The sequence below is a fragment of the Cavia porcellus genome, unplaced genomic scaffold (genome assembly GCF_034190915.1).
Source record: "Cavia porcellus strain 051 isolate PalLab524CR breed Dunkin Hartley unplaced genomic scaffold, mCavPor4.1 scaffold_23, whole genome shotgun sequence".
NCBI lineage: Eukaryota > Metazoa > Chordata > Mammalia > Rodentia > Caviidae > Cavia > Cavia porcellus.
Window position 1 is genome coordinate 31,693,679 of NW_026947506.1, and position 25,906 is coordinate 31,719,584.

The 25,906-nt window shown below is 51.0% G+C and overlaps 2 protein-coding genes across 2 annotated transcripts; both read right to left on the reverse strand.

Moving 5' to 3' along the window:
- Nucleotides 1-3,810: 3,810 nt before the first annotated feature.
- On the reverse strand, nt 3,811-10,813 carry LOC134472288 (speedy protein E4-like). The gene is made up of 7 exons (XM_063233602.1): nt 10,793-10,813; nt 9,048-9,582; nt 8,381-8,439; nt 7,727-7,812; nt 5,695-5,863; nt 5,456-5,548; nt 3,811-4,268 (listed from the first exon to the last, which is right to left on the reverse strand). Exons 1-7 carry the CDS (start codon nt 10,811-10,813, stop codon nt 4,188-4,190), a joined length of 1,044 nt encoding a protein of 347 aa, XP_063089672.1. The 3' UTR covers nt 3,811-4,187.
- Nucleotides 10,814-15,977: 5,164 nt separating this feature from the next.
- LOC134472289 (speedy protein E4-like) lies at nt 15,978-22,962 on the reverse strand. Its single transcript, XM_063233603.1, has 7 exons — nt 22,942-22,962; nt 21,197-21,731; nt 20,530-20,588; nt 19,876-19,961; nt 17,862-18,030; nt 17,623-17,715; nt 15,978-16,435 (listed from the first exon to the last, which is right to left on the reverse strand). Exons 1-7 carry the CDS (start codon nt 22,960-22,962, stop codon nt 16,355-16,357), a joined length of 1,044 nt encoding a protein of 347 aa, XP_063089673.1. The 3' UTR covers nt 15,978-16,354.
- Between the last annotated feature and the right edge of the window lie 2,944 nt (nt 22,963-25,906).

The following is a 25,906-nucleotide window of genomic DNA, read 5'->3' on the forward strand; positions in this document are numbered from 1 at the left end:
CCTAGGATGGGATTACAATCCTCCTAGGGTGGGTTACAATCCTCTCTGGCTTGGGCTAAAACCCTCCCTAGGGTGGGGCTTTTGCAGCCCTCCCTAAGGTGGGATACAGCCCCCCTAGGATGGGAGGGTGGTCACAGCCCTCCCTAGGGTGGGTTCAGACCCTCCTAGGCTGGGGGGTTATAGCCCTCACTAGGGTGGGTTACAGCCCTCCATAGACTGGGGTTACAACCCTCCTGGGGTGGGTTGCTACTCTCCCTAAGATGGAGTGGGGTCACAACTTCCCTAGGATGGGTTTGGACCCTCCCTAGGAAGGGTTACCACCCTCCCCTAGGGTGGGGTTACAATCCTCCTAGGGTGAGTTACTATCCTCTCTAGGTTGGGCTACAACCCTCCCTAGGGAGGAGGTTACAGCCCTCCATAGGGTGGGTTACAACCTTCCCCTAGGGTGGATTACAACCTTCCTAGGGCGGGGGTTCAACCTTGGGGGGGGTTTCACAACCCTTCCTAGGGTGGGTCTTCCATGCCCAGAACTATGCTAATCCATGAAGTTGAGTACTTTTTACTCAAATTGACACAATCAGTTACCTATTACAAAGAGATTTCTCGAGCAGCACAAATCAAGGCCCACACCCACACACTTCCACTGGTGCCTATAGTTCTGAGGTGTCTTGTGATAATTAACTAAGAAATTATGTGATAATTAACTAAATAAGAAAAGCCCAACTACATTGGATCAGTGTAGTTCTGGGTGTGGCTGAAGGGATCTGCTGGAGAGAAGCCCCGCCCTAGGTGTGAGTGACAGCAACCAATAGGCTTGCTGCCTAAATGCAACAAAAGGGAAAGGAAGAAAGAAAGCTCCCACCTGTTTCTGGAGGTGCCCAGTCTTCCCCTTCTCCTTAGATGTTGTCTCCTGGCTTCCATTCCAGATCCTTCAACCTCCTGAGATGGACTTGCTTGGGATACTACAGTGAGCTGCGGGCCTTCACCCGGCTCCTTTGGAGCTCCCATGCACAAACAGCCCTTTTGCATTTTGCCACATCTGACTCTGTGGGTGGTCGTTTTAAGCCCCTCCCCCCCCACTTTTTTTTTTTACTTTTGTGACATGTTCTCACTACATAGCCCAGATTCCACTGGATCTCATGGTGATCCTACTGCCTTGCAAGTGCTGGATTTAAGGGCGTGGACCTCCATGTTTGGCTAAGCCAACCTTGTAAATCCTCACATACTTATATATCTTGTATTAAATCCCTTTCTCTAATAAGCATTGATTGATACAGAATTGGGTATCAGACATTACTCTGGAGAAATAGAACTGTAAAGATGAAGCTCTTTAATGGCTATAGTACTTACGGGAGTTTGCTTGCTACTTTGATGGGGTCTAAGATGTCATTTAAATCTCCTTCTGATACTGAGAAATTCTGAAAGTTCCTGGTGCAAACTATTTAAAGTAATATATAATGCAGATCTATTTGATTATCCTAACTCACCACTTGTGAGATGTAAGGAATTTAGTAACTCTCTATAAAAGTTAATTTTGAATATTTACCAAGTAACTCAGAAAATAGCTAGTTTTGAGTTGGACTCAGAATAAGAGAAGGCTCTGTAACAGGTCCAGGGTTATACAGGCTGCTCTGTTAATATGATCCATCAGAATCTATTGTTGTTGAAGTGTCAGATGCGGGTGGAGATGCTATTTGGAGTCTCTGGCAGGCTCCCACAGGTGAATTGAAGTGGAGGTCTTTTGGGTTTTGGAGCAAGCCTTTGCCATCCTTTGTAGACAACCACTCTCCCTTTGAAAAACAGCTCTTGGTCGGCTTCTGGTCCTTAGTGGAAACTGAACCCTTGAGAATAAGACAGTAGGTTACTATGTGACCTGAGTTCCCCATCACAAGCTGGTGATTATCTGATCCACCGAGGCATAAATTTGGACCTACACAGCCACAGTCCATCATTCAGCTAAAGGTCTGTCTTTCTTTGACAGAAAGCAAACGGAAAATAATATTCACTACAAAGTTTGCATTGACTATTGGAAGAAACCATTTGATGGGTGGTGGCCTAGGCCAGTCATCAGGTGTTCTGGGAGGCTGAAGTAGGAGAAAAGAAAGGTTTAGGACCAGCGTGAGCAACTTAGCTAGACCTTGTCTCAAAATAATAAAGGCTGGACATAGAGCTCTGTGGGAATCCCCTAGGTTTAATCCCAGTATTCCATCCCTGACCCTGCTTTAAAAAGGAGAGACTATTTTTGTTACTCTTGAAGGGTGTCTGCGTTTTCAGCAAAGTTAGCGCATAGAAATTTGACTTAGGCATGGAGCCGAGACCCATAAAATCAGCACTCGGAAAGGCTGAGTGAGAATGATCACAGGCTCAGCCCAGGTTGGGAACAGAGAGCTCAGGTAGACGCAGCCTTTCCAAAAACAAGTGGTCAGTCTCAGAACTGCCCGCAAGGTGCCTCCCTGCCTCCCTGCCGCCCTCCTTCCTCTTTTTTCTTTCTTTCTTTCTTCTCTCTCTCTCTCTCTCTCTCTCTCTCTCTCTCTCTCTCTCTCTCTCTCTCTCCCTCCCTCTCTCTCTCTCTTTGTCTCTCCCCCCTCTCCCTATTTGTGTGCAGTTCAGGGGATGGAACCCAGGATCCCTTCATTCTTTGTGTTAAGCTACATCTCCAACCCTGTTCTGATTTTTATACTTTGAGATAGAGTCTAGCTATATTGCTAAACAGTCCAGCTTGACACTCTCCTGTCTCAGCCTCCTGGAGTGCTGCAACTTCAGGAATGGCTCACCAGGCTTCAGTGCAAGGTGCCTGCCTCTGATGGCTTCTGCCTTCCTGAGAACTTTCACATCCTCACTTGCTCTGCTCACTCCCCGCCCTCCCTCCCCACCTCACCCATCAGACTTTCAGCTCATGCCATGTCTCAGCCATCCCCAAGACCTTAGCATCCATCCCGCTTCTTTCTCTGTCCCCGTTCTCCTCTCCTCTCATCTGTCTGTCCCTCTTCAGCCCTGCTGCCTTCTTGCTCTGGAGCTGCTTCCAGCCGCCCCCTCCCGGCTGCTGCCCTGCTCTCCACTGCTCCAGGTCCCAAGATGCCACTCTGCAGCCTTCCAGCATCTGCCCTCAGCCCTTCCTCTCCCCCATCTATGGACAGCTCCGGCTCTCCTCTCATCTCCTTCCTCAGAAATTGCTCCCATATCGCCATTTCTCTTCAGTTGTTTCTATTTTTCTAGATTATCCTAAAATGCATATCGGCATTTAGGTTATGCAACAGAAGCCCCTGTGACTGGAATGGCAAAGGGACCCCCCTGGCCTGCGCTCCCTCCTCGCCTGGGCCATTCCCGGGCAGACAGACGCCTTTCCTTCATTTAGGATTTAGGGTGATCGTCCAGGACCCCACAGACTTTGCTTCCTTTTTCTCCCTGTGCCTTCAATCCCTTCCCCTCATTTGAGTCTCTGCTGCTTTTTGTGTGTTTGCTTTATGTACTGAAAAACAAGTCAGGACTCCCTTTCACAGCCAAGGAATTTAATCAAACAACCACGGCCCTGTGGGGAGGAAATGTCACCCGAAGGCAAACAAGCAAGACAGACAGGATCACACACGCACAGGGAGAACGGTGAGATGACAGTTCATCTTTATTTTCCATCCGTGAGAAATGCCTGGCTCTGTCCTGTGTGGAACACGAGGAGCACACGCGTTTCCTCTACACCCACCGCTCCTTCATGTGTCAGACTCAGGAGCCAACCCGCTCAATGTGTATATTTACAGGAGTTTGTGGGCCCGGCTCACAGCCCCCGGCTATGAGTACAATGTCTGCATAACTATAGTAATTAAGGTATAAACCTCTCTAAAAGACAAAGTATATATGTACAACCATCCATTAAAATTATCTATCAAAATAGTACAAGAATACGACTAAAAAAATCTCAATATTATATCAAATATACATAGTAACATTTCAATGGGCAAAATGTTTACAGCAAACTGATATGGCTTATACTATATACTAAAGAAATCTGCAACATGCCTATGGATCTGTCATTATATTTCAAATGATTTCCACTCAATAGGAGACTCTACAGGCCATCTTCAATGATTGTCCAGGTTACAGGGAACCAAATGTATAAAACAGCAGATATTCAACTTCTAATTCAAGGGAAGTTTGAATGAGGATTTGCAAGGCGCTGTAGAAAATCTCATCCCTTATGGTTCCACCTCCATGGGTTCCCAGCTCTCAGGCATATACGGTGATGAGTGTATTTCATTGCTTCCTGGGCCAGAGATCTGGAAGGCAGAGAAGAGACAAAGTCAGACCTATGGGGACAATTTTCTAGATGACAAGATGACACCCAAATGCCAAGCCCAACTATAGTCTGGACCAGCTCTATCTCTAGCACTTCATTCTTAGCCCCAATCCTGAGCCATCATTTCCCTTTGTGGTTTTCAGTGTTTTTGACTCACGTTCCAAAGATCACGTGAGATGGCTCAGGTTAGACCTAGCTCCCTCCTCATAGTGAGAGTGGTTCTTCTGAGGAACCTGACGGCCCCTGGGGAAGACAGCACATTATTTATGATGCCCTTAGTGCTGTCCATGCACTTAAGGTCTGGACTTCTGCCTGTGACATCACCATCACTAGTGTCAACACCGTGACAGAAGCCCAGGTGCTGAGCCTAATCCCAAGCCCCGGTGTCTCACTACATGCACATGATTTACAACAAATCCTTGCTTATTCCTCTACCCAAACACATACTGGAATGTGGCTATTGTAAGAAGTCACCATGAACCTAATCTTATTAACTTTCCATCATTCTGATAAACATCCACGACCTGATTCTTGAGGAGGAGATGTGTAACTACTGGAGAGCAGAAATTCGTGCATAAGTGGGAAAATGAGCTAGGAAACCTCCCAGTGCACTCTAGCACAAGCCACACATCTCCGTACAGCTGGGGATGCTCATGCAGTCAGGGATAATTCCCTTCCATGCCTGCACAGGCAGCGTGCTCCATCTGATAGCTTCTCCTTAAGCACTCATTTGTTATACATAAATCCCTCTGTTTCCTCTCCCTGAAGGACAAAAGGTGAAAATACAGCTCTGTCGAGAAATGGAAATTTATGGCTGGGCAATAGATGTTCACTCAGAACAAAAATCAGTCTCTCATCCACACTGCCCTGGACCCATTGCTCTGAGAGGAAGGATAGCTACTAAATCTGTGCCTCATGGACAATCCGCTGTTTATGAGGTCCGACTGAGCAGTGTCCCAGCACAAAGCTCATCTTTCCCAGGCCATGTGTGTCTGCTTGTCACGCTGGCTGGTGACTTTGGAGGGGACAGGGGGAGGCCAAAATTGTGCCTGGGCTAGGCTGGTTCCTGATGTAGAGACAGTGGACAGGGTGGGGATCATGAAAGGATCCCTGAATTGCCTACATAGACACCAGCGGTGCTGTCTGAGCACCAGGACACCCACCCACCTTCTTGAGGGCACTGTCCACAGGGTTCCAGGGTCCAGGGATGAGGGCGCGATCTCGGCTCCACACCCAGAGTGCAGGGTCATACGCTTGGATCTGGAAAGGAGAGCAGCCCCTGAGTGGATGAAGAGCTCAGGGACACCACCCGCATATCCAGTCTCCAGCTGCCCCTGGTCACACATGCCCAGGATCCCCCGTTCCTACGTCCCAGACCAGCCAGTCACCAGCCCCATCTCACTCACCTCCTCACACTCCTCTCGGGTCACCCTGAGGTTCCAGTCCATGTAGCAGATGAATTGGTAGCGCAGCTTGTGGAACTGGGGAACCTTTTTCAAATTCCAGGTGTAGAGAAACAATAAGATGGCTTGTTTAGGAATCTGGTCATCCTCCTCCATGTCATTGGCCAGGTATCTGGGAAGGAAAGCAGGCTGCTAGTCAGAGGCACAACCACTGGGCCCTGAGTCAGCTCCTGGAGAACAGGCGGGGCCCCTCCAGGCCAGGATGCCATCAGCCGGGCCCCGAGTTCCCGAGGACCAGGTGTGAGTGCAAAGGTGCAGCCTGCACAGGGCCCTTCTGAAGGCATCTCCAGGGAGGAGGACAGGAGCCCTGGGTAGAGCCTGAGGTGGCCTCCTGTCCCGTCACCAGCTGCAGCTGACATCTCCACCTCCCCACCTCCATCCTGTCTTTCCCTGCAGCTCGGCCTCTGTCTCCTGGCCCCGTGGGGAGCATCTGCACAGGCGACCTTGGTAAGTTTTTGTACTCTGCCCTCCTTTCCCCAGTGGCCAGCTCAGGGCGTGCATGGATTCCACCAGTGAGTTCTACATGTCCCTCCCCACTGCCAGGACCTCTGGCAGAGGACACGTGGCAGGTTTTGCTAAATGAAAGAAGGAAGAAAGAAAGGAGGAAGGAAGGAAGGAAGGAAGGAAGGAAGGAAGGAAGGAAGGAAGGAAGAAAGGAAGGAGAGGAGGCAGGCAGGGAGGCCAGCTCCACCTGTAGACAAAGGCCATGCAGAGCCCCTGGGGACTCAATGCTGCAGGAGAAACACTCACTGAATGAGAAGAACCGAGCTGCCCTTTAAGGATGTTCACAGGACCCAGCGCTCAGCAGCTGCATCCCTAAAGGTGATTAGGTGAGTGAGGGCAGATGAGGAACCAGGGCCCCAGATGTCCTGACAGCGGGACCTAGGACAGTGCTGCTGGAATGCAGAGGGAGGGATCCGGGAAGGATGGAGACACTGGCAGTTGTGTTTTGTTGGCAGGACTGGGGCTGAATGTGGGGTTTTATGGTTGACCAACATCTGCACTCCTTTTCTACAGTTTTCGTTCAGAAACAGGGTCTTGGCAGCTTCCTAATCTGACCACACCGTATTCTCCTGCCTCAGGCACCCAGAGGGCATTGATTATGGGAGTGCACAGCGATGCACCCCTCAGAGCATCCTGAATGGCTGAGAATACAAATGTGCACTGAAGATAGGCTGGGGATTTAGCTCAGTGGCATAAACACCTGCCTGGCAAGCGTGAGTTCAATCCCCATTAACACACACACACACACACACACACACACACACACACACACACAAAAAAAAGAAAGAAACAAAGAAACAAAGAAAGAATGACAAGTGGACAGGAAACAGGAGTCACAGACAAGAGTATTTCACAGGAGCAGTGAAAGAAAGGAAGGAAATATTAGGATGATGAGCTGGCGTGGGTGTAGAGATTGTAGAGCGGGTGAGTTCCAGAGCACAGCTAGGCCTTGGTGTGCATGAAGTACTTAGCGATGCGGGAGCCACATGGCAAGCGGGCCTAGGACCCATCTCTGAAGGCTGATCAGGCAACACAGAGCCTGCTCCCTGGCTCCCAGAGAGACTTGTCAGAAGGACCAGCAGGGAGCACATTACATTCAGTGTGTGCCTGTCAGGAGGGCATGCATAGGCCATCAGTCTAGGAATCCAGAGGAGGGGACAAGGAGACGGTTGATATTGCTAAGGAAGGGAACCCTCAAAGGGTCAGAAATGCCTGCCCTCAGGCCTGAGGGCTGATGCCCGTATGTGAGTTCTTCCTGCCTCTGCAGTCAGGGGCCTCAGTTTCCCCTGGTGGCATGCTTTAACCAACGTGAGGGCAGACTGCAAGATTCCTAAGAGGAGCATGGGAGCACGCAGTGTGACGCCCCTGTGCTACAGTCAGCAGTACAGAGGTTTAACGCCAGAGGCCAGGTGAGAGTCCCCTCCCACCCTCTGGGCTGACCATGGCCTGTGGGGGGAGGCGCAGTACTCACAGCGCCAGGAAGAATTGGATTCTCTGGTACTTCCGGGGGAAGAGGCCGGCCCGGCTGAAGTAGGCGATGACCATGGCCAGGAGATACTGTTGAGAGAGAGAACAGTCAGCAGGCACAGCTGGAGGAGGGCTGTGGAAATATGGACTGGGAGGGGGGAGCAGGGCCCCAGTCAGGGAGAGGAGAGCCTAGTGTTGGGTGGCCTGGTCATTTTGGGGCAGTGAGAGATGGGTGGTTGTTAGTAAATGACAGCAGGAAGAAGAAGGGAGGCTATGAGGCCCAGGGTGTCACTTTAAGGGTGTCTTGGGGACAGGACACTGAAGTCACCTAGATCAGAGGGCATCTTGTAAGAGAGAGCGAATGGGTTCCCTGAGAGCCAAGGGGAGGGTTCAGAACTTTCACGTAGCCCCAGCCAGAGAGGCCATATGCAGGGAGACTCAAGTCCCAGAGGACCCAGGCAGAGCAGGGTGCTGTGCCCATCCAGCCTCTAGGCCAGCCAGGCCTGGAAGGGAGATGGTGCTGAGTCCTAAGGGGGACTGATGGTGGAGGCTGAGGTAGGAGTTCCTAGCAGGGACAGAGGAGTAACTGTGGGGCTGGAACCTGCCCTCCCTGGGCGGTGCCACCAAGAGAGCCCAGCTCAGGGGAGAAGGACCTCACCTTGTCAGAGGCCCTCAGGTTTTCATCCCAGGCTAGGAAGATCTTGATAACTGGATCCTCTGTGAAGAGAACACAGTGTTAGTTTGTTGCCCGGCTAGCTAGGAGTCCCTGGGAGTGGGAACACAGAACAGAGCCACAGTTGCCTGAGATGACCCCAGGGAGGAGGACATTGAATGGCCAGGGACCAGGGGCTCATCCTGGGACTGACAGGAGCAACTGTGGAGCCTGGGAAGCAAACCACATCCACCTAGTTAGGACCTCAGAGGGTCACAGGGGCCTCCCCAATACATAAATGCACCACTGCGGGAGTCAGTGGCATCCTGGTCATTTGCTCTGGTGATGGGCACAGCGGTGTGACAAGGACCTCGTCCCTGCTCTGGTGCTGCATGAATCCACTTCCATTCAGGAAAGTGAGCAGCTCCTCTCTATCAGGTGGGCTGGCTAGAACCATGCTTTGTGATGGGAACATTTGGGAACTAGTAGAAATCTGTTTTGAGGACTGCGCCTTCTCTGTCACCTGTGTGCCCCTGGGGAAGGATGACACTAGAGTCCTCCTAGAAGGCCAGCTCAGGGCTCAGTGAGATCCTTTCTACGGGTGAAGGAAGGGACAGGAAGTCACTCAGGCTCCTAAGAGCCGGGGGAGAGGTGCTGTGTGGAGTCTCCTTACCGAGCAGCCGAGTGAAGGCCTCGTGGTACACAGGCAGCACTGAGCACAGGTGCTTCCTCTTCATCTTCCTCTTCAGGCCACAGGGCATCTCCATGTCACCTAGGTGGGTCAAAGGCTCAGGGCGTAGGCATCGCAATGACTCTTGCTGCTCCTTTTCCATCAGGGACAGATACTCCCTCCACCTCTTGCGAGGTGGGAGCCTGATGCCTTCCTGTGGGGCTGCATCAGAGCACCAGCGGCCCCCCCTCTGCTCCTCCTTGGCCTCTGAGGAGCACTCCCTCTTCCACTTGTGGCCAGGGGACCGAGGTGAGAGGCTGGGGTTCCCCCTCAAGGCTGAAGCAGAATCCCCCTGATGACCCTCCTCCTTCTCTTCCTTCTCTGATTCTGATTTGGAAGAGGATGCATCCTGCTCTTCCTTTTTGATAGGTAACTCAGGCAGGAGGAAGGGTGTTGGCCTGGGGGCTCCTCTGAGGAGACTTCCTAGGTCCTCCTGCTGCTGCTCCCCAGATTCTGAGGAGCAATCTCTCTTCCTCTTCTGTGGACAGGCCCAAGATAGGGGGCTGAGTGCTACCAACAGACCTGAGGAAAGAAACCCAGATCCAGTGTGAAGCATCGTCTTTGGAATTCAGCCTTTGACCATGTGTTCTGGTTTGTACCTCGATGTCCCCCAAAGCTTTAAGTGGTCATAGAGGGGAGATTTGAAGGTGATGATTAGGGTGTGTGAAGGTGGATTAAGGCTGTGATGTTGGGTGCCCCACCCTGGGTATGGGTGACACCAATCAGTAGATTTGCAGCCTGGATGGAGTATAAAGGGACAGAAAGAGGGCAGACTTGCTGTTGTGGCTGCTGCTGCTTGGCTGGTGGCTGCTTCCTGCCTGCCCTGCGATGCCCCTTTGCCATACACCCTGCTGGGAAGCCAGGCAATGAGCTGAAGGAAACCTTTCTTTAACTTTGGGGGTCCGGTATTGTCTCAGCAACCATGTCACCCCAAATCCCTCCTTGGAAGTAAACCCCAAAGTTCCTCCACAGTTGCCCCCTCCAATGCCCTGCGATCTCCATCTGGCCCATTCTTCTTGCCACTGTCCCCTCACCCTGTGCTTACAAAGTTTTCCTCACCCAGACGCTTTCCTCATCAAGGGAGGGACCCGGGCCACCTCCTCCTCCCCTGCTCATTCTTGGCTCTCATCTCCTGACCCCTTTCCAGCTCCCCAGCTTTTCCTTTCATCGGCCTTAGTCTTAGTTTCTTTTCTTGTTGCTGAGACACCCACAGTGAAAGGAGGCAAGTTTTATTCTGGCTCAATTTGTAATAGCTGGCTCCAGGGCGCAATGGCTCGGCAGAGGGGCATCACACAGGAGAACCAGTTTGTGGCGTGGCAGAAGCAGCAAAGCAGTGAAATCCCAAGCAGCAAGCGACAGCACCAGCCTCTTTCTGCCCTTTATATTTTACCCACGGTGAGGCACCTGAATCCTACCCAGAACTATGCTCAGCACCAATCAGTGGACTGAGTTAGTGATCACACACCCTCGATCCCAGCATCACTCTCTAGATCCAGCCACTCTGAAAAGCCCCACTATGGCTGCATGAGGCTTTGGGGGACATCTAGACAGGAGCCCATACAGCCATCCTTGTCCTGTTTCCTGTCCTTCCTCTCTCCTGTCCTTGCCTTCTTTAGTGCCTCCTTCCTTGTCACCCGTCCCTCTTACTGGTCACCTTCTCGGACCTCTCCTGACTCCAGCCCCCTCACCTGATTGCCCTGGGATCTCATCATCCACCACCACCACCTCAGGGTGTACCCAGGAGAGACAGGCTGGGGACTCTGGTCCTCACACGGGCAGGATAGAGGCTGGTGGCCATGAGTTCTCCCAAACACCACCTTCCCTCCACAGAACAGACTCTGAGCTGCCTGCACCCCGCTTCTCTAATTCAACTGAACCTAAGCCAATGCTGCTTCTCCAGAGAGGACACAAGTGGAGACCATCTCTGAGAAGCAGCTCTTGCCCCTGGCATGCCAACACCCACAAGCTTTGAACCCGCTCATGAGGGAGATCAGAAGCCCCTGAGGTGATCATGGGTGCCAATCTGGTAACCAGTTTGAAGGAAAACACACCTGGTTACCAGACTGGAAATGGAGAACTCAAACTGTCAATCACCTTGGTTTCCCCTCAGGGCCTCTGATTTCCTGTCTCTCTTCTCAGCAGATACTGTATGTGTCCACCATGCACTCTGAACATATGTGATCCTCTGACCCTCTGTGCTTTCCCTTCTGAAAACATAGACTGGTAGAGAAGGGAGCAGAGTAGGCAGGAATTTTGGGAGTTCAGAAACAATAGGACCTCAAAGCAGGGCCTGAGTGTGGACAAGAAATCTAGTGACATTGACTTTATAACTGGAAAATTTCAGTCAAAACACTCAGTTTAGCCAAGCTTTTCTGCCCAATGTTCACTGCCCCTTTCTACCTTTAGGAATCCGTACTGGAGACACATATCCTCCCCCATCTGGTACCTTTGTGTCCAGGAGAATTCATGCTTGGGCCAGACATGGCTGGGCACACCTAGAATTCCAGCAGTTGGCAGGCTGAATCAGAAGGGTTGCTGCGAGTTCAGCACGATCCTGTCCCAAAAAAAAAAAATTGGTGTTTAGTAGAGAAACAAATTTAATGCAATACACACACACACACACACACACACACACACACACACACACACACATATATATATATATATATATATATATATATATATATATGAATTTATAAAATTGACTTACAGTGGTCACCCAGAGCCTGGCATTGAAGAGTGGGAAGGATCCAAGTAAAGGTCCGGGCCTTAGCGTGGTGTCTCGCAGAAGTCTGGATCTGGAGGTTGAAGAATGAGCAGTGGAATCGAAGAGGCATCTAGAGGTTGTCTGAACAGTAGGAGGAAAGCCGCCTTTTATCCCATTCCTGGGCCAACCCTACCTAGAGTGGGATTACAACCCTCCCTAGGGTGGGGGGCTTAGAACCCTCCCTAGGGTGGGTCACAACCATCCGAGGGTGGGGTGGCCAGCATACCTAAGATGGGTTACAACCCTCCCGTAGGGGTGGGTTGCTACTCTCCCTAGGGTGAGTTACGACCCTCCCCTAGGATGGGATTACAATCCTCCTAGGGTGGGTTACAATCCTCTCTGGCTTGGGCTAAAACCCTCCCTAGGGTGGGGCTTTTGCAGCCCTCCCTAAGGTGGGATACAGCCCCCCTAGGATGGGAGGGTGGTCACAGCCCTCCCTAGGGTGGGTTCAGACCCTCCTAGGCTGGGGGGTTATAGCCCTCACTAGGGTGGGTTACAGCCCTCCATAGACTGGGGTTACAACCCTCCTGGGGTGGGTTGCTACTCTCCCTAAGATGGAGTGGGGTCACAACTTCCCTAGGATGGGTTTGGACCCTCCCTAGGAAGGGTTACCACCCTCCCCTAGGGTGGGGTTACAATCCTCCTAGGGTGAGTTACTATCCTCTCTAGGTTGGGCTACAACCCTCCCTAGGGAGGAGGTTACAGCCCTCCATAGGGTGGGTTACAACCTTCCCCTAGGGTGGATTACAACCTTCCTAGGGCGGGGGTTCAACCTTGGGGGGGGTTTCACAACCCTTCCTAGGGTGGGTCTTCCATGCCCAGAACTATGCTAATCCATGAAGTTGAGTACTTTTTACTCAAATTGACACAATCAGTTACCTATTACAAAGAGATTTCTCGAGCAGCACAAATCAAGGCCCACACCCACACACTTCCACTGGTGCCTATAGTTCTGAGGTGTCTTGTGATAATTAACTAAGAAATTATGTGATAATTAACTAAATAAGAAAAGCCCAACTACATTGGATCAGTGTAGTTCTGGGTGTGGCTGAAGGGATCTGCTGGAGAGAAGCCCCGCCCTAGGTGTGAGTGACAGCAACCAATAGGCTTGCTGCCTAAATGCAACAAAAGGGAAAGGAAGAAAGAAAGCTCCCACCTGTTTCTGGAGGTGCCCAGTCTTCCCCTTCTCCTTAGATGTTGTCTCCTGGCTTCCATTCCAGATCCTTCAACCTCCTGAGATGGACTTGCTTGGGATACTACAGTGAGCTGCGGGCCTTCACCCGGCTCCTTTGGAGCTCCCATGCACAAACAGCCCTTTTGCATTTTGCCACATCTGACTCTGTGGGTGGTCGTTTTAAGCCCCTCCCCCCCCACTTTTTTTTTTTACTTTTGTGACATGTTCTCACTACATAGCCCAGATTCCACTGGATCTCATGGTGATCCTACTGCCTTGCAAGTGCTGGATTTAAGGGCGTGGACCTCCATGTTTGGCTAAGCCAACCTTGTAAATCCTCACATACTTATATATCTTGTATTAAATCCCTTTCTCTAATAAGCATTGATTGATACAGAATTGGGTATCAGACATTACTCTGGAGAAATAGAACTGTAAAGATGAAGCTCTTTAATGGCTATAGTACTTACGGGAGTTTGCTTGCTACTTTGATGGGGTCTAAGATGTCATTTAAATCTCCTTCTGATACTGAGAAATTCTGAAAGTTCCTGGTGCAAACTATTTAAAGTAATATATAATGCAGATCTATTTGATTATCCTAACTCACCACTTGTGAGATGTAAGGAATTTAGTAACTCTCTATAAAAGTTAATTTTGAATATTTACCAAGTAACTCAGAAAATAGCTAGTTTTGAGTTGGACTCAGAATAAGAGAAGGCTCTGTAACAGGTCCAGGGTTATACAGGCTGCTCTGTTAATATGATCCATCAGAATCTATTGTTGTTGAAGTGTCAGATGCGGGTGGAGATGCTATTTGGAGTCTCTGGCAGGCTCCCACAGGTGAATTGAAGTGGAGGTCTTTTGGGTTTTGGAGCAAGCCTTTGCCATCCTTTGTAGACAACCACTCTCCCTTTGAAAAACAGCTCTTGGTCGGCTTCTGGTCCTTAGTGGAAACTGAACCCTTGAGAATAAGACAGTAGGTTACTATGTGACCTGAGTTCCCCATCACAAGCTGGTGATTATCTGATCCACCGAGGCATAAATTTGGACCTACACAGCCACAGTCCATCATTCAGCTAAAGGTCTGTCTTTCTTTGACAGAAAGCAAACGGAAAATAATATTCACTACAAAGTTTGCATTGACTATTGGAAGAAACCATTTGATGGGTGGTGGCCTAGGCCAGTCATCAGGTGTTCTGGGAGGCTGAAGTAGGAGAAAAGAAAGGTTTAGGACCAGCGTGAGCAACTTAGCTAGACCTTGTCTCAAAATAATAAAGGCTGGACATAGAGCTCTGTGGGAATCCCCTAGGTTTAATCCCAGTATTCCATCCCTGACCCTGCTTTAAAAAGGAGAGACTATTTTTGTTACTCTTGAAGGGTGTCTGCGTTTTCAGCAAAGTTAGCGCATAGAAATTTGACTTAGGCATGGAGCCGAGACCCATAAAATCAGCACTCGGAAAGGCTGAGTGAGAATGATCACAGGCTCAGCCCAGGTTGGGAACAGAGAGCTCAGGTAGACGCAGCCTTTCCAAAAACAAGTGGTCAGTCTCAGAACTGCCCGCAAGGTGCCTCCCTGCCTCCCTGCCGCCCTCCTTCCTCTTTTTTCTTTCTTTCTTTCTTCTCTCTCTCTCTCTCTCTCTCTCTCTCTCTCTCTCTCTCTCTCTCTCTCTCTCTCCCTCCCTCTCTCTCTCTCTTTGTCTCTCCCCCCTCTCCCTATTTGTGTGCAGTTCAGGGGATGGAACCCAGGATCCCTTCATTCTTTGTGTTAAGCTACATCTCCAACCCTGTTCTGATTTTTATACTTTGAGATAGAGTCTAGCTATATTGCTAAACAGTCCAGCTTGACACTCTCCTGTCTCAGCCTCCTGGAGTGCTGCAACTTCAGGAATGGCTCACCAGGCTTCAGTGCAAGGTGCCTGCCTCTGATGGCTTCTGCCTTCCTGAGAACTTTCACATCCTCACTTGCTCTGCTCACTCCCCGCCCTCCCTCCCCACCTCACCCATCAGACTTTCAGCTCATGCCATGTCTCAGCCATCCCCAAGACCTTAGCATCCATCCCGCTTCTTTCTCTGTCCCCGTTCTCCTCTCCTCTCATCTGTCTGTCCCTCTTCAGCCCTGCTGCCTTCTTGCTCTGGAGCTGCTTCCAGCCGCCCCCTCCCGGCTGCTGCCCTGCTCTCCACTGCTCCAGGTCCCAAGATGCCACTCTGCAGCCTTCCAGCATCTGCCCTCAGCCCTTCCTCTCCCCCATCTATGGACAGCTCCGGCTCTCCTCTCATCTCCTTCCTCAGAAATTGCTCCCATATCGCCATTTCTCTTCAGTTGTTTCTATTTTTCTAGATTATCCTAAAATGCATATCGGCATTTAGGTTATGCAACAGAAGCCCCTGTGACTGGAATGGCAAAGGGACCCCCCTGGCCTGCGCTCCCTCCTCGCCTGGGCCATTCCCGGGCAGACAGACGCCTTTCCTTCATTTAGGATTTAGGGTGATCGTCCAGGACCCCACAGACTTTGCTTCCTTTTTCTCCCTGTGCCTTCAATCCCTTCCCCTCATTTGAGTCTCTGCTGCTTTTTGTGTGTTTGCTTTATGTACTGAAAAACAAGTCAGGACTCCCTTTCACAGCCAAGGAATTTAATCAAACAACCACGGCCCTGTGGGGAGGAAATGTCACCCGAAGGCAAACAAGCAAGACAGACAGGATCACACACGCACAGGGAGAACGGTGAGATGACAGTTCATCTTTATTTTCCATCCGTGAGAAATGCCTGGCTCTGTCCTGTGTGGAACACGAGGAGCACACGCGTTTCCTCTACACCCACCGCTCCTTCATGTGTCAGACTCAGGAGCCAACCCGCTCAATGTGTATATTTACAGGAGTTTGTGGGCCCGGCTCACAGCCCCCGGCTATGAGTACAATGTCTGCATAACTATAGTAATTAAGGTATAAACCTCTCTAAAAGACAAAGTATATATGTACAACCATCCATTAAAATTATCTATCAAAATAGTACAAGAATACGACTAAAAAAATCTCAATATTATATCAAATATACATAGTAACATTTCAATGGGCAAAATGTTTACAGCAAACTGATATGGCTTATACTATATACTAAAGAAATCTGCAACATGCCTATGGATCTGTCATTATATTTCAAATGATTTCCACTCAATAGGAGACTCTACAGGCCATCTTCAATGATTGTCCAGGTTACAGGGAACCAAATGTATAAAACAGCAGATATTCAACTTCTAATTCAAGGGAAGTTTGAATGAGGATTTGCAAGGCGCTGTAGAAAATCTCATCCCTTATGGTTCCACCTCCATGGGTTCCCAGCTCTCAGGCATATACGGTGATGAGTGTATTTCATTGCTTCCTGGGCCAGAGATCTGGAAGGCAGAGAAGAGACAAAGTCAGACCTATGGGGACAATTTTCTAGATGACAAGATGACACCCAAATGCCAAGCCCAACTATAGTCTGGACCAGCTCTATCTCTAGCACTTCATTCTTAGCCCCAATCCTGAGCCATCATTTCCCTTTGTGGTTTTCAGTGTTTTTGACTCACGTTCCAAAGATCACGTGAGATGGCTCAGGTTAGACCTAGCTCCCTCCTCATAGTGAGAGTGGTTCTTCTGAGGAACCTGACGGCCCCTGGGGAAGACAGCACATTATTTATGATGCCCTTAGTGCTGTCCATGCACTTAAGGTCTGGACTTCTGCCTGTGACATCACCATCACTAGTGTCAACACCGTGACAGAAGCCCAGGTGCTGAGCCTAATCCCAAGCCCCGGTGTCTCACTACATGCACATGATTTACAACAAATCCTTGCTTATTCCTCTACCCAAACACATACTGGAATGTGGCTATTGTAAGAAGTCACCATGAACCTAATCTTATTAACTTTCCATCATTCTGATAAACATCCACGACCTGATTCTTGAGGAGGAGATGTGTAACTACTGGAGAGCAGAAATTCGTGCATAAGTGGGAAAATGAGCTAGGAAACCTCCCAGTGCACTCTAGCACAAGCCACACATCTCCGTACAGCTGGGGATGCTCATGCAGTCAGGGATAATTCCCTTCCATGCCTGCACAGGCAGCGTGCTCCATCTGATAGCTTCTCCTTAAGCACTCATTTGTTATACATAAATCCCTCTGTTTCCTCTCCCTGAAGGACAAAAGGTGAAAATACAGCTCTGTCGAGAAATGGAAATTTATGGCTGGGCAATAGATGTTCACTCAGAACAAAAATCAGTCTCTCATCCACACTGCCCTGGACCCATTGCTCTGAGAGGAAGGATAGCTACTAAATCTGTGCCTCATGGACAATCCGCTGTTTATGAGGTCCGACTGAGCAGTGTCCCAGCACAAAGCTCATCTTTCCCAGGCCATGTGTGTCTGCTTGTCACGCTGGCTGGTGACTTTGGAGGGGACAGGGGGAGGCCAAAATTGTGCCTGGGCTAGGCTGGTTCCTGATGTAGAGACAGTGGACAGGGTGGGGATCATGAAAGGATCCCTGAATTGCCTACATAGACACCAGCGGTGCTGTCTGAGCACCAGGACACCCACCCACCTTCTTGAGGGCACTGTCCACAGGGTTCCAGGGTCCAGGGATGAGGGCGCGATCTCGGCTCCACACCCAGAGTGCAGGGTCATACGCTTGGATCTGGAAAGGAGAGCAGCCCCTGAGTGGATGAAGAGCTCAGGGACACCACCCGCATATCCAGTCTCCAGCTGCCCCTGGTCACACATGCCCAGGATCCCCCGTTCCTACGTCCCAGACCAGCCAGTCACCAGCCCCATCTCACTCACCTCCTCACACTCCTCTCGGGTCACCCTGAGGTTCCAGTCCATGTAGCAGATGAATTGGTAGCGCAGCTTGTGGAACTGGGGAACCTTTTTCAAATTCCAGGTGTAGAGAAACAATAAGATGGCTTGTTTAGGAATCTGGTCATCCTCCTCCATGTCATTGGCCAGGTATCTGGGAAGGAAAGCAGGCTGCTAGTCAGAGGCACAACCACTGGGCCCTGAGTCAGCTCCTGGAGAACAGGCGGGGCCCCTCCAGGCCAGGATGCCATCAGCCGGGCCCCGAGTTCCCGAGGACCAGGTGTGAGTGCAAAGGTGCAGCCTGCACAGGGCCCTTCTGAAGGCATCTCCAGGGAGGAGGACAGGAGCCCTGGGTAGAGCCTGAGGTGGCCTCCTGTCCCGTCACCAGCTGCAGCTGACATCTCCACCTCCCCACCTCCATCCTGTCTTTCCCTGCAGCTCGGCCTCTGTCTCCTGGCCCCGTGGGGAGCATCTGCACAGGCGACCTTGGTAAGTTTTTGTACTCTGCCCTCCTTTCCCCAGTGGCCAGCTCAGGGCGTGCATGGATTCCACCAGTGAGTTCTACATGTCCCTCCCCACTGCCAGGACCTCTGGCAGAGGACACGTGGCAGGTTTTGCTAAATGAAAGAAGGAAGAAAGAAAGGAGGAAGGAAGGAAGGAAGGAAGGAAGGAAGGAAGAAAGGAAGGAGAGGAGGCAGGCAGGGAGGCCAGCTCCACCTGTAGACAAAGGCCATGCAGAGCCCCTGGGGACTCAATGCTGCAGGAGAAACACTCACTGAATGAGAAGAACCGAGCTGCCCTTTAAGGATGTTCACAGGACCCAGCGCTCAGCAGCTGCATCCCTAAAGGTGATTAGGTGAGTGAGGGCAGATGAGGAACCAGGGCCCCAGATGTCCTGACAGCGGGACCTAGGACAGTGCTGCTGGAATGCAGAGGGAGGGATCCGGGAAGGATGGAGACACTGGCAGTTGTGTTTTGTTGGCAGGACTGGGGCTGAATGTGGGGTTTTATGGTTGACCAACATCTGCACTCCTTTTCTACAGTTTTCGTTCAGAAACAGGGTCTTGGCAGCTTCCTAATCTGACCACACCGTATTCTCCTGCCTCAGGCACCCAGAGGGCATTGATTATGGGAGTGCACAGCGATGCACCCCTCAGAGCATCCTGAATGGCTGAGAATACAAATGTGCACTGAAGATAGGCTGGGGATTTAGCTCAGTGGCATAAACACCTGCCTGGCAAGCGTGAGTTCAATCCCCATTAACACACACACACACACACACACACACACACACACACACACACAAAAAAGAAAGAAACAAAGAAACAAAGAAAGAATGACAAGTGGACAGGAAACAGGAGTCACAGACAAGAGTATTTCACAGGAGCAGTGAAAGAAAGGAAGGAAATATTAGGATGATGAGCTGGCGTGGGTGTAGAGATTGTAGAGCGGGTGAGTTCCAGAGCACAGCTAGGCCTTGGTGTGCATGAAGTACTTAGCGATGCGGGAGCCACATGGCAAGCGGGCCTAGGACCCATCTCTGAAGGCTGATCAGGCAACACAGAGCCTGCTCCCTGGCTCCCAGAGAGACTTGTCAGAAGGACCAGCAGGGAGCACATTACATTCAGTGTGTGCCTGTCAGGAGGGCATGCATAGGCCATCAGTCTAGGAATCCAGAGGAGGGGACAAGGAGACGGTTGATATTGCTAAGGAAGGGAACCCTCAAAGGGTCAGAAATGCCTGCCCTCAGGCCTGAGGGCTGATGCCCGTATGTGAGTTCTTCCTGCCTCTGCAGTCAGGGGCCTCAGTTTCCCCTGGTGGCATGCTTTAACCAACGTGAGGGCAGACTGCAAGATTCCTAAGAGGAGCATGGGAGCACGCAGTGTGACGCCCCTGTGCTACAGTCAGCAGTACAGAGGTTTAACGCCAGAGGCCAGGTGAGAGTCCCCTCCCACCCTCTGGGCTGACCATGGCCTGTGGGGGGAGGCGCAGTACTCACAGCGCCAGGAAGAATTGGATTCTCTGGTACTTCCGGGGGAAGAGGCCGGCCCGGCTGAAGTAGGCGATGACCATGGCCAGGAGATACTGTTGAGAGAGAGAACAGTCAGCAGGCACAGCTGGAGGAGGGCTGTGGAAATATGGACTGGGAGGGGGGAGCAGGGCCCCAGTCAGGGAGAGGAGAGCCTAGTGTTGGGTGGCCTGGTCATTTTGGGGCAGTGAGAGATGGGTGGTTGTTAGTAAATGACAGCAGGAAGAAGAAGGGAGGCTATGAGGCCCAGGGTGTCACTTTAAGGGTGTCTTGGGGACAGGACACTGAAGTCACCTAGATCAGAGGGCATCTTGTAAGAGAGAGCGAATGGGTTCCCTGAGAGCCAAGGGGAGGGTTCAGAACTTTCACGTAGCCCCAGCCAGAGAGGCCATATGCAGGGAGACTCAAGTCCCAGAGGACCCAGGCAGAGCAGGGTGCTGTGCCCATCCAGCCTCTAGGCCAGCCAGGCCTGGAAGGGAGATGGTGCTGAGTCCTAAGGGGGACTGATGGTGGAGGCTGAGGTAGGAGTTCCTAGCAGGGACAGAGGAGTAACTGTGGGGCTGGAACCTGCCCTCCCTGGGCGGTGCCACCAAGAGAGCCCAGCTCAGGGGAGAAGGACCTCACCTTGTCAGAGGCCCTCAGGTTTTCATCCCAGGCTAGGAAGATCTTGATAACTGGATCCTCTGTGAAGAGAACACAGTGTTAGTTTGTTGCCCGGCTAGCTAGGAGTCCCTGGGAGTGGGAACACAGAACAGAGCCACAGTTGCCTGAGATGACCCCAGGGAGGAGGACATTGAATGGCCAGGGACCAGGGGCTCATCCTGGGACTGACAGGAGCAACTGTGGAGCCTGGGAAGCAAACCACATCCACCTAGTTAGGACCTCAGAGGGTCACAGGGGCCTCCCCAATACATAAATGCACCACTGCGGGAGTCAGTGGCATCCTGGTCATTTGCTCTGGTGATGGGCACAGCGGTGTGACAAGGACCTCGTCCCTGCTCTGGTGCTGCATGAATCCACTTCCATTCAGGAAAGTGAGCAGCTCCTCTCTATCAGGTGGGCTGGCTAGAACCATGCTTTGTGATGGGAACATTTGGGAACTAGTAGAAATCTGTTTTGAGGACTGCGCCTTCTCTGTCACCTGTGTGCCCCTGGGGAAGGATGACACTAGAGTCCTCCTAGAAGGCCAGCTCAGGGCTCAGTGAGATCCTTTCTACGGGTGAAGGAAGGGACAGGAAGTCACTCAGGCTCCTAAGAGCCGGGGGAGAGGTGCTGTGTGGAGTCTCCTTACCGAGCAGCCGAGTGAAGGCCTCGTGGTACACAGGCAGCACTGAGCACAGGTGCTTCCTCTTCATCTTCCTCTTCAGGCCACAGGGCATCTCCATGTCACCTAGGTGGGTCAAAGGCTCAGGGCGTAGGCATCGCAATGACTCTTGCTGCTCCTTTTCCATCAGGGACAGATACTCCCTCCACCTCTTGCGAGGTGGGAGCCTGATGCCTTCCTGTGGGGCTGCATCAGAGCACCAGCGGCCCCCCCTCTGCTCCTCCTTGGCCTCTGAGGAGCACTCCCTCTTCCACTTGTGGCCAGGGGACCGAGGTGAGAGGCTGGGGTTCCCCCTCAAGGCTGAAGCAGAATCCCCCTGATGACCCTCCTCCTTCTCTTCCTTCTCTGATTCTGATTTGGAAGAGGATGCATCCTGCTCTTCCTTTTTGATAGGTAACTCAGGCAGGAGGAAGGGTGTTGGCCTGGGGGCTCCTCTGAGGAGACTTCCTAGGTCCTCCTGCTGCTGCTCCCCAGATTCTGAGGAGCAATCTCTCTTCCTCTTCTGTGGACAGGCCCAAGATAGGGGGCTGAGTGCTACCAACAGACCTGAGGAAAGAAACCCAGATCCAGTGTGAAGCATCGTCTTTGGAATTCAGCCTTTGACCATGTGTTCTGGTTTGTACCTCGATGTCCCCCAAAGCTTTAAGTGGTCATAGAGGGGAGATTTGAAGGTGATGATTAGGGTGTGTGAAGGTGGATTAAGGCTGTGATGTTGGGTGCCCCACCCTGGGTATGGGTGACACCAATCAGTAGATTTGCAGCCTGGATGGAGTATAAAGGGACAGAAAGAGGGCAGACTTGCTGTTGTGGCTGCTGCTGCTTGGCTGGTGGCTGCTTCCTGCCTGCCCTGCGATGCCCCTTTGCCATACACCCTGCTGGGAAGCCAGGCAATGAGCTGAAGGAAACCTTTCTTTAACTTTGGGGGTCCGGTATTGTCTCAGCAACCATGTCACCCCAAATCCCTCCTTGGAAGTAAACCCCAAAGTTCCTCCACAGTTGCCCCCTCCAATGCCCTGCGATCTCCATCTGGCCCATTCTTCTTGCCACTGTCCCCTCACCCTGTGCTTACAAAGTTTTCCTCACCCAGACGCTTTCCTCATCAAGGGAGGGACCCGGGCCACCTCCTCCTCCCCTGCTCATTCTTGGCTCTCATCTCCTGACCCCTTTCCAGCTCCCCAGCTTTTCCTTTCATCGGCCTTAGTCTTAGTTTCTTTTCTTGTTGCTGAGACACCCACAGTGAAAGGAGGCAAGTTTTATTCTGGCTCAATTTGTAATAGCTGGCTCCAGGGCGCAATGGCTCGGCAGAGGGGCATCACACAGGAGAACCAGTTTGTGGCGTGGCAGAAGCAGCAAAGCAGTGAAATCCCAAGCAGCAAGCGACAGCACCAGCCTCTTTCTGCCCTTTATATTTTACCCACGGTGAGGCACCTGAATCCTACCCAGAACTATGCTCAGCACCAATCAGTGGACTGAGTTAGTGATCACACACCCTCGATCCCAGCATCACTCTCTAGATCCAGCCACTCTGAAAAGCCCCACTATGGCTGCATGAGGCTTTGGGGGACATCTAGACAGGAGCCCATACAGCCATCCTTGTCCTGTTTCCTGTCCTTCCTCTCTCCTGTCCTTGCCTTCTTTAGTGCCTCCTTCCTTGTCACCCGTCCCTCTTACTGGTCACCTTCTCGGACCTCTCCTGACTCCAGCCCCCTCACCTGATTGCCCTGGGATCTCATCATCCACCACCACCACCTCAGGGTGTACCCAGGAGAGACAGGCTGGGGACTCTGGTCCTCACACGGGCAGGATAGAGGCTGGTGGCCATGAGTTCTCCCAAACACCACCTTCCCTCCACAGAACAGACTCTGAGCTGCCTGCACCCCGCTTCTCTAATTCAACTGAACCTAAGCCAATGCTGCTTCTCCAGAGAGGACACAAGTGGAGACCATCTCTGAGAAGCAGCTCTTGCCCCTGGCATGCCAACACCCACAAGCTTTGAACCCGCTCATGAGGGAGATCAGAAGCCCCTGAGGTGATCATGGGTGCCAATCTGGTAACCAGTTTGAAGGAAAACACACCTGGTTACCAGACTGGAAATGGAGAACTCAAACTGTCAATCACCTTGGTTTCCCCTCAGGGCCTCTGATTTCCTGTCTCTCTTCTCAGCAGATACTGTATGTGTCCACCATGCACTCTGAACATATGTGATCCTCTGACCCTCTGTGCTTTCCCTTCTGAAAACATAGACTGGTAGAGAAGGGAGCAGAGTAGGCAGGAATTTTGGGAGTTCAGAAACAATAGGACCTCAAAGCAGGGCCTGAGTGTGGACAAGAAATCTAGTGACATTGACTTTATAACTGGAAAATTTCAGTCAAAACACTCAGTTTAGCCAAGCTTTTCTGCCCAATGTTCACTGCCCCTTTCTACCTTTAGGAATCCGTACTGGAGACACATATCCTCCCCCATCTGGTACCTTTGTGTCCAGGAGAATTCATGCTTGGGCCAGACATGGCTGGGCACACCTAGAATTCCAGCAGTTGGCAGGCTGAATCAGAAGGGTTGCTGCGAGTTCAGCACGATCCTGTCCCAAAAAAAAAAAATTGGTGTTTAGTAGAGAAACAAATTTAATGCAATATACACACACACACACACACACACACACACACATATATATATATATATATATATATATATATATATGAATTTATAAAATTGACTTACAGTGGTCACCCAGAGCCTGGCATTGAAGAGTGGGAAGGATCCAAGTAAAGGTCCGGGCCTTAGCGTGGTGTCTCGCAGAAGTCTGGATCTGGAGGTTGAAGAATGAGCAGTGGAATCGAAGAGGCATCTAGAGGTTGTCTGAACAGTAGGAGGAAAGCCGCCTTTTATCCCATTCCTGGGCCAACCCTACCTAGAGTGGGATTACAACCCTCCCTAGGGTGGGGGGCTTAGAACCCTCCCTAGGGTGGGTCACAACCATCCGAGGGTGGGGTGGCCAGCATACCTAAGATGGGTTACAACCCTCCCGTAGGGGTGGGTTGCTACTCTCCCTAGGGTGAGTTACGACCCTCCCCTAGGATGGGATTACAATCCTCCTAGGGTGGGTTACAATCCTCTCTGGCTTGGGCTAAAACCCTCCCTAGGGTGGGGCTTTTGCAGCCCTCCCTAAGGTGGGATACAGCCCCCCTAGGATGGGAGGGTGGTCACAGCCCTCCCTAGGGTGGGTTCAGACCCTCCTAGGCTGGGGGGTTATAGCCCTCACTAGGGTGGGTTACAGCCCTCCATAGACTGGGGTTACAACCCTCCTGGGGTGGGTTGCTACTCTCCCTAAGATGGAGTGGGGTCACAACTTCCCTAGGATGGGTTTGGACCCTCCCTAGGAAGGGTTACCACCCTCCCCTAGGGTGGGGTTACAATCCTCCTAGGGTGAGTTACTATCCTCTCTAGGTTGGGCTACAACCCTCCCTAGGGAGGAGGTTACAGCCCTCCATAGGGTGGGTTACAACCTTCCCCTAGGGTGGATTACAACCTTCCTAGGGCGGGGGTTCAACCTTGGGGGGGGTTTCACAACCCTTCCTAGGGTGGGTCTTCCATGCCCAGAACTATGCTAATCCATGAAGTTGAGTACTTTTTACTCAAATTGACACAATCAGTTACCTATTACAAAGAGATTTCTCGAGCAGCACAAATCAAGGCCCACACCCACACACTTCCACTGGTGCCTATAGTTCTGAGGTGTCTTGTGATAATTAACTAAGAAATTATGTGATAATTAACTAAATAAGAAAAGCCCAACTACATTGGATCAGTGTAGTTCTGGGTGTGGCTGAAGGGATCTGCTGGAGAGAAGCCCCGCCCTAGGTGTGAGTGACAGCAACCAATAGGCTTGCTGCCTAAATGCAACAAAAGGGAAAGGAAGAAAGAAAGCTCCCACCTGTTTCTGGAGGTGCCCAGTCTTCCCCTTCTCCTTAGATGTTGTCTCCTGGCTTCCATTCCAGATCCTTCAACCTCCTGAGATGGACTTGCTTGGGATACTACAGTGAGCTGCGGGCCTTCACCCGGCTCCTTTGGAGCTCCCATGCACAAACAGCCCTTTTGCATTTTGCCACATCTGACTCTGTGGGTGGTCGTTTTAAGCCCCTCCCCCCCCACTTTTTTTTTTTACTTTTGTGACATGTTCTCACTACATAGCCCAGATTCCACTGGATCTCATGGTGATCCTACTGCCTTGCAAGTGCTGGATTTAAGGGCGTGGACCTCCATGTTTGGCTAAGCCAACCTTGTAAATCCTCACATACTTATATATCTTGTATTAAATCCCTTTCTCTAATAAGCATTGATTGATACAGAATTGGGTATCAGACATTACTCTGGAGAAATAGAACTGTAAAGATGAAGCTCTTTAATGGCTATAGTACTTACGGGAGTTTGCTTGCTACTTTGATGGGGTCTAAGATGTCATTTAAATCTCCTTCTGATACTGAGAAATTCTGAAAGTTCCTGGTGCAAACTATTTAAAGTAATATATAATGCAGATCTATTTGATTATCCTAACTCACCACTTGTGAGATGTAAGGAATTTAGTAACTCTCTATAAAAGTTAATTTTGAATATTTACCAAGTAACTCAGAAAATAGCTAGTTTTGAGTTGGACTCAGAATAAGAGAAGGCTCTGTAACA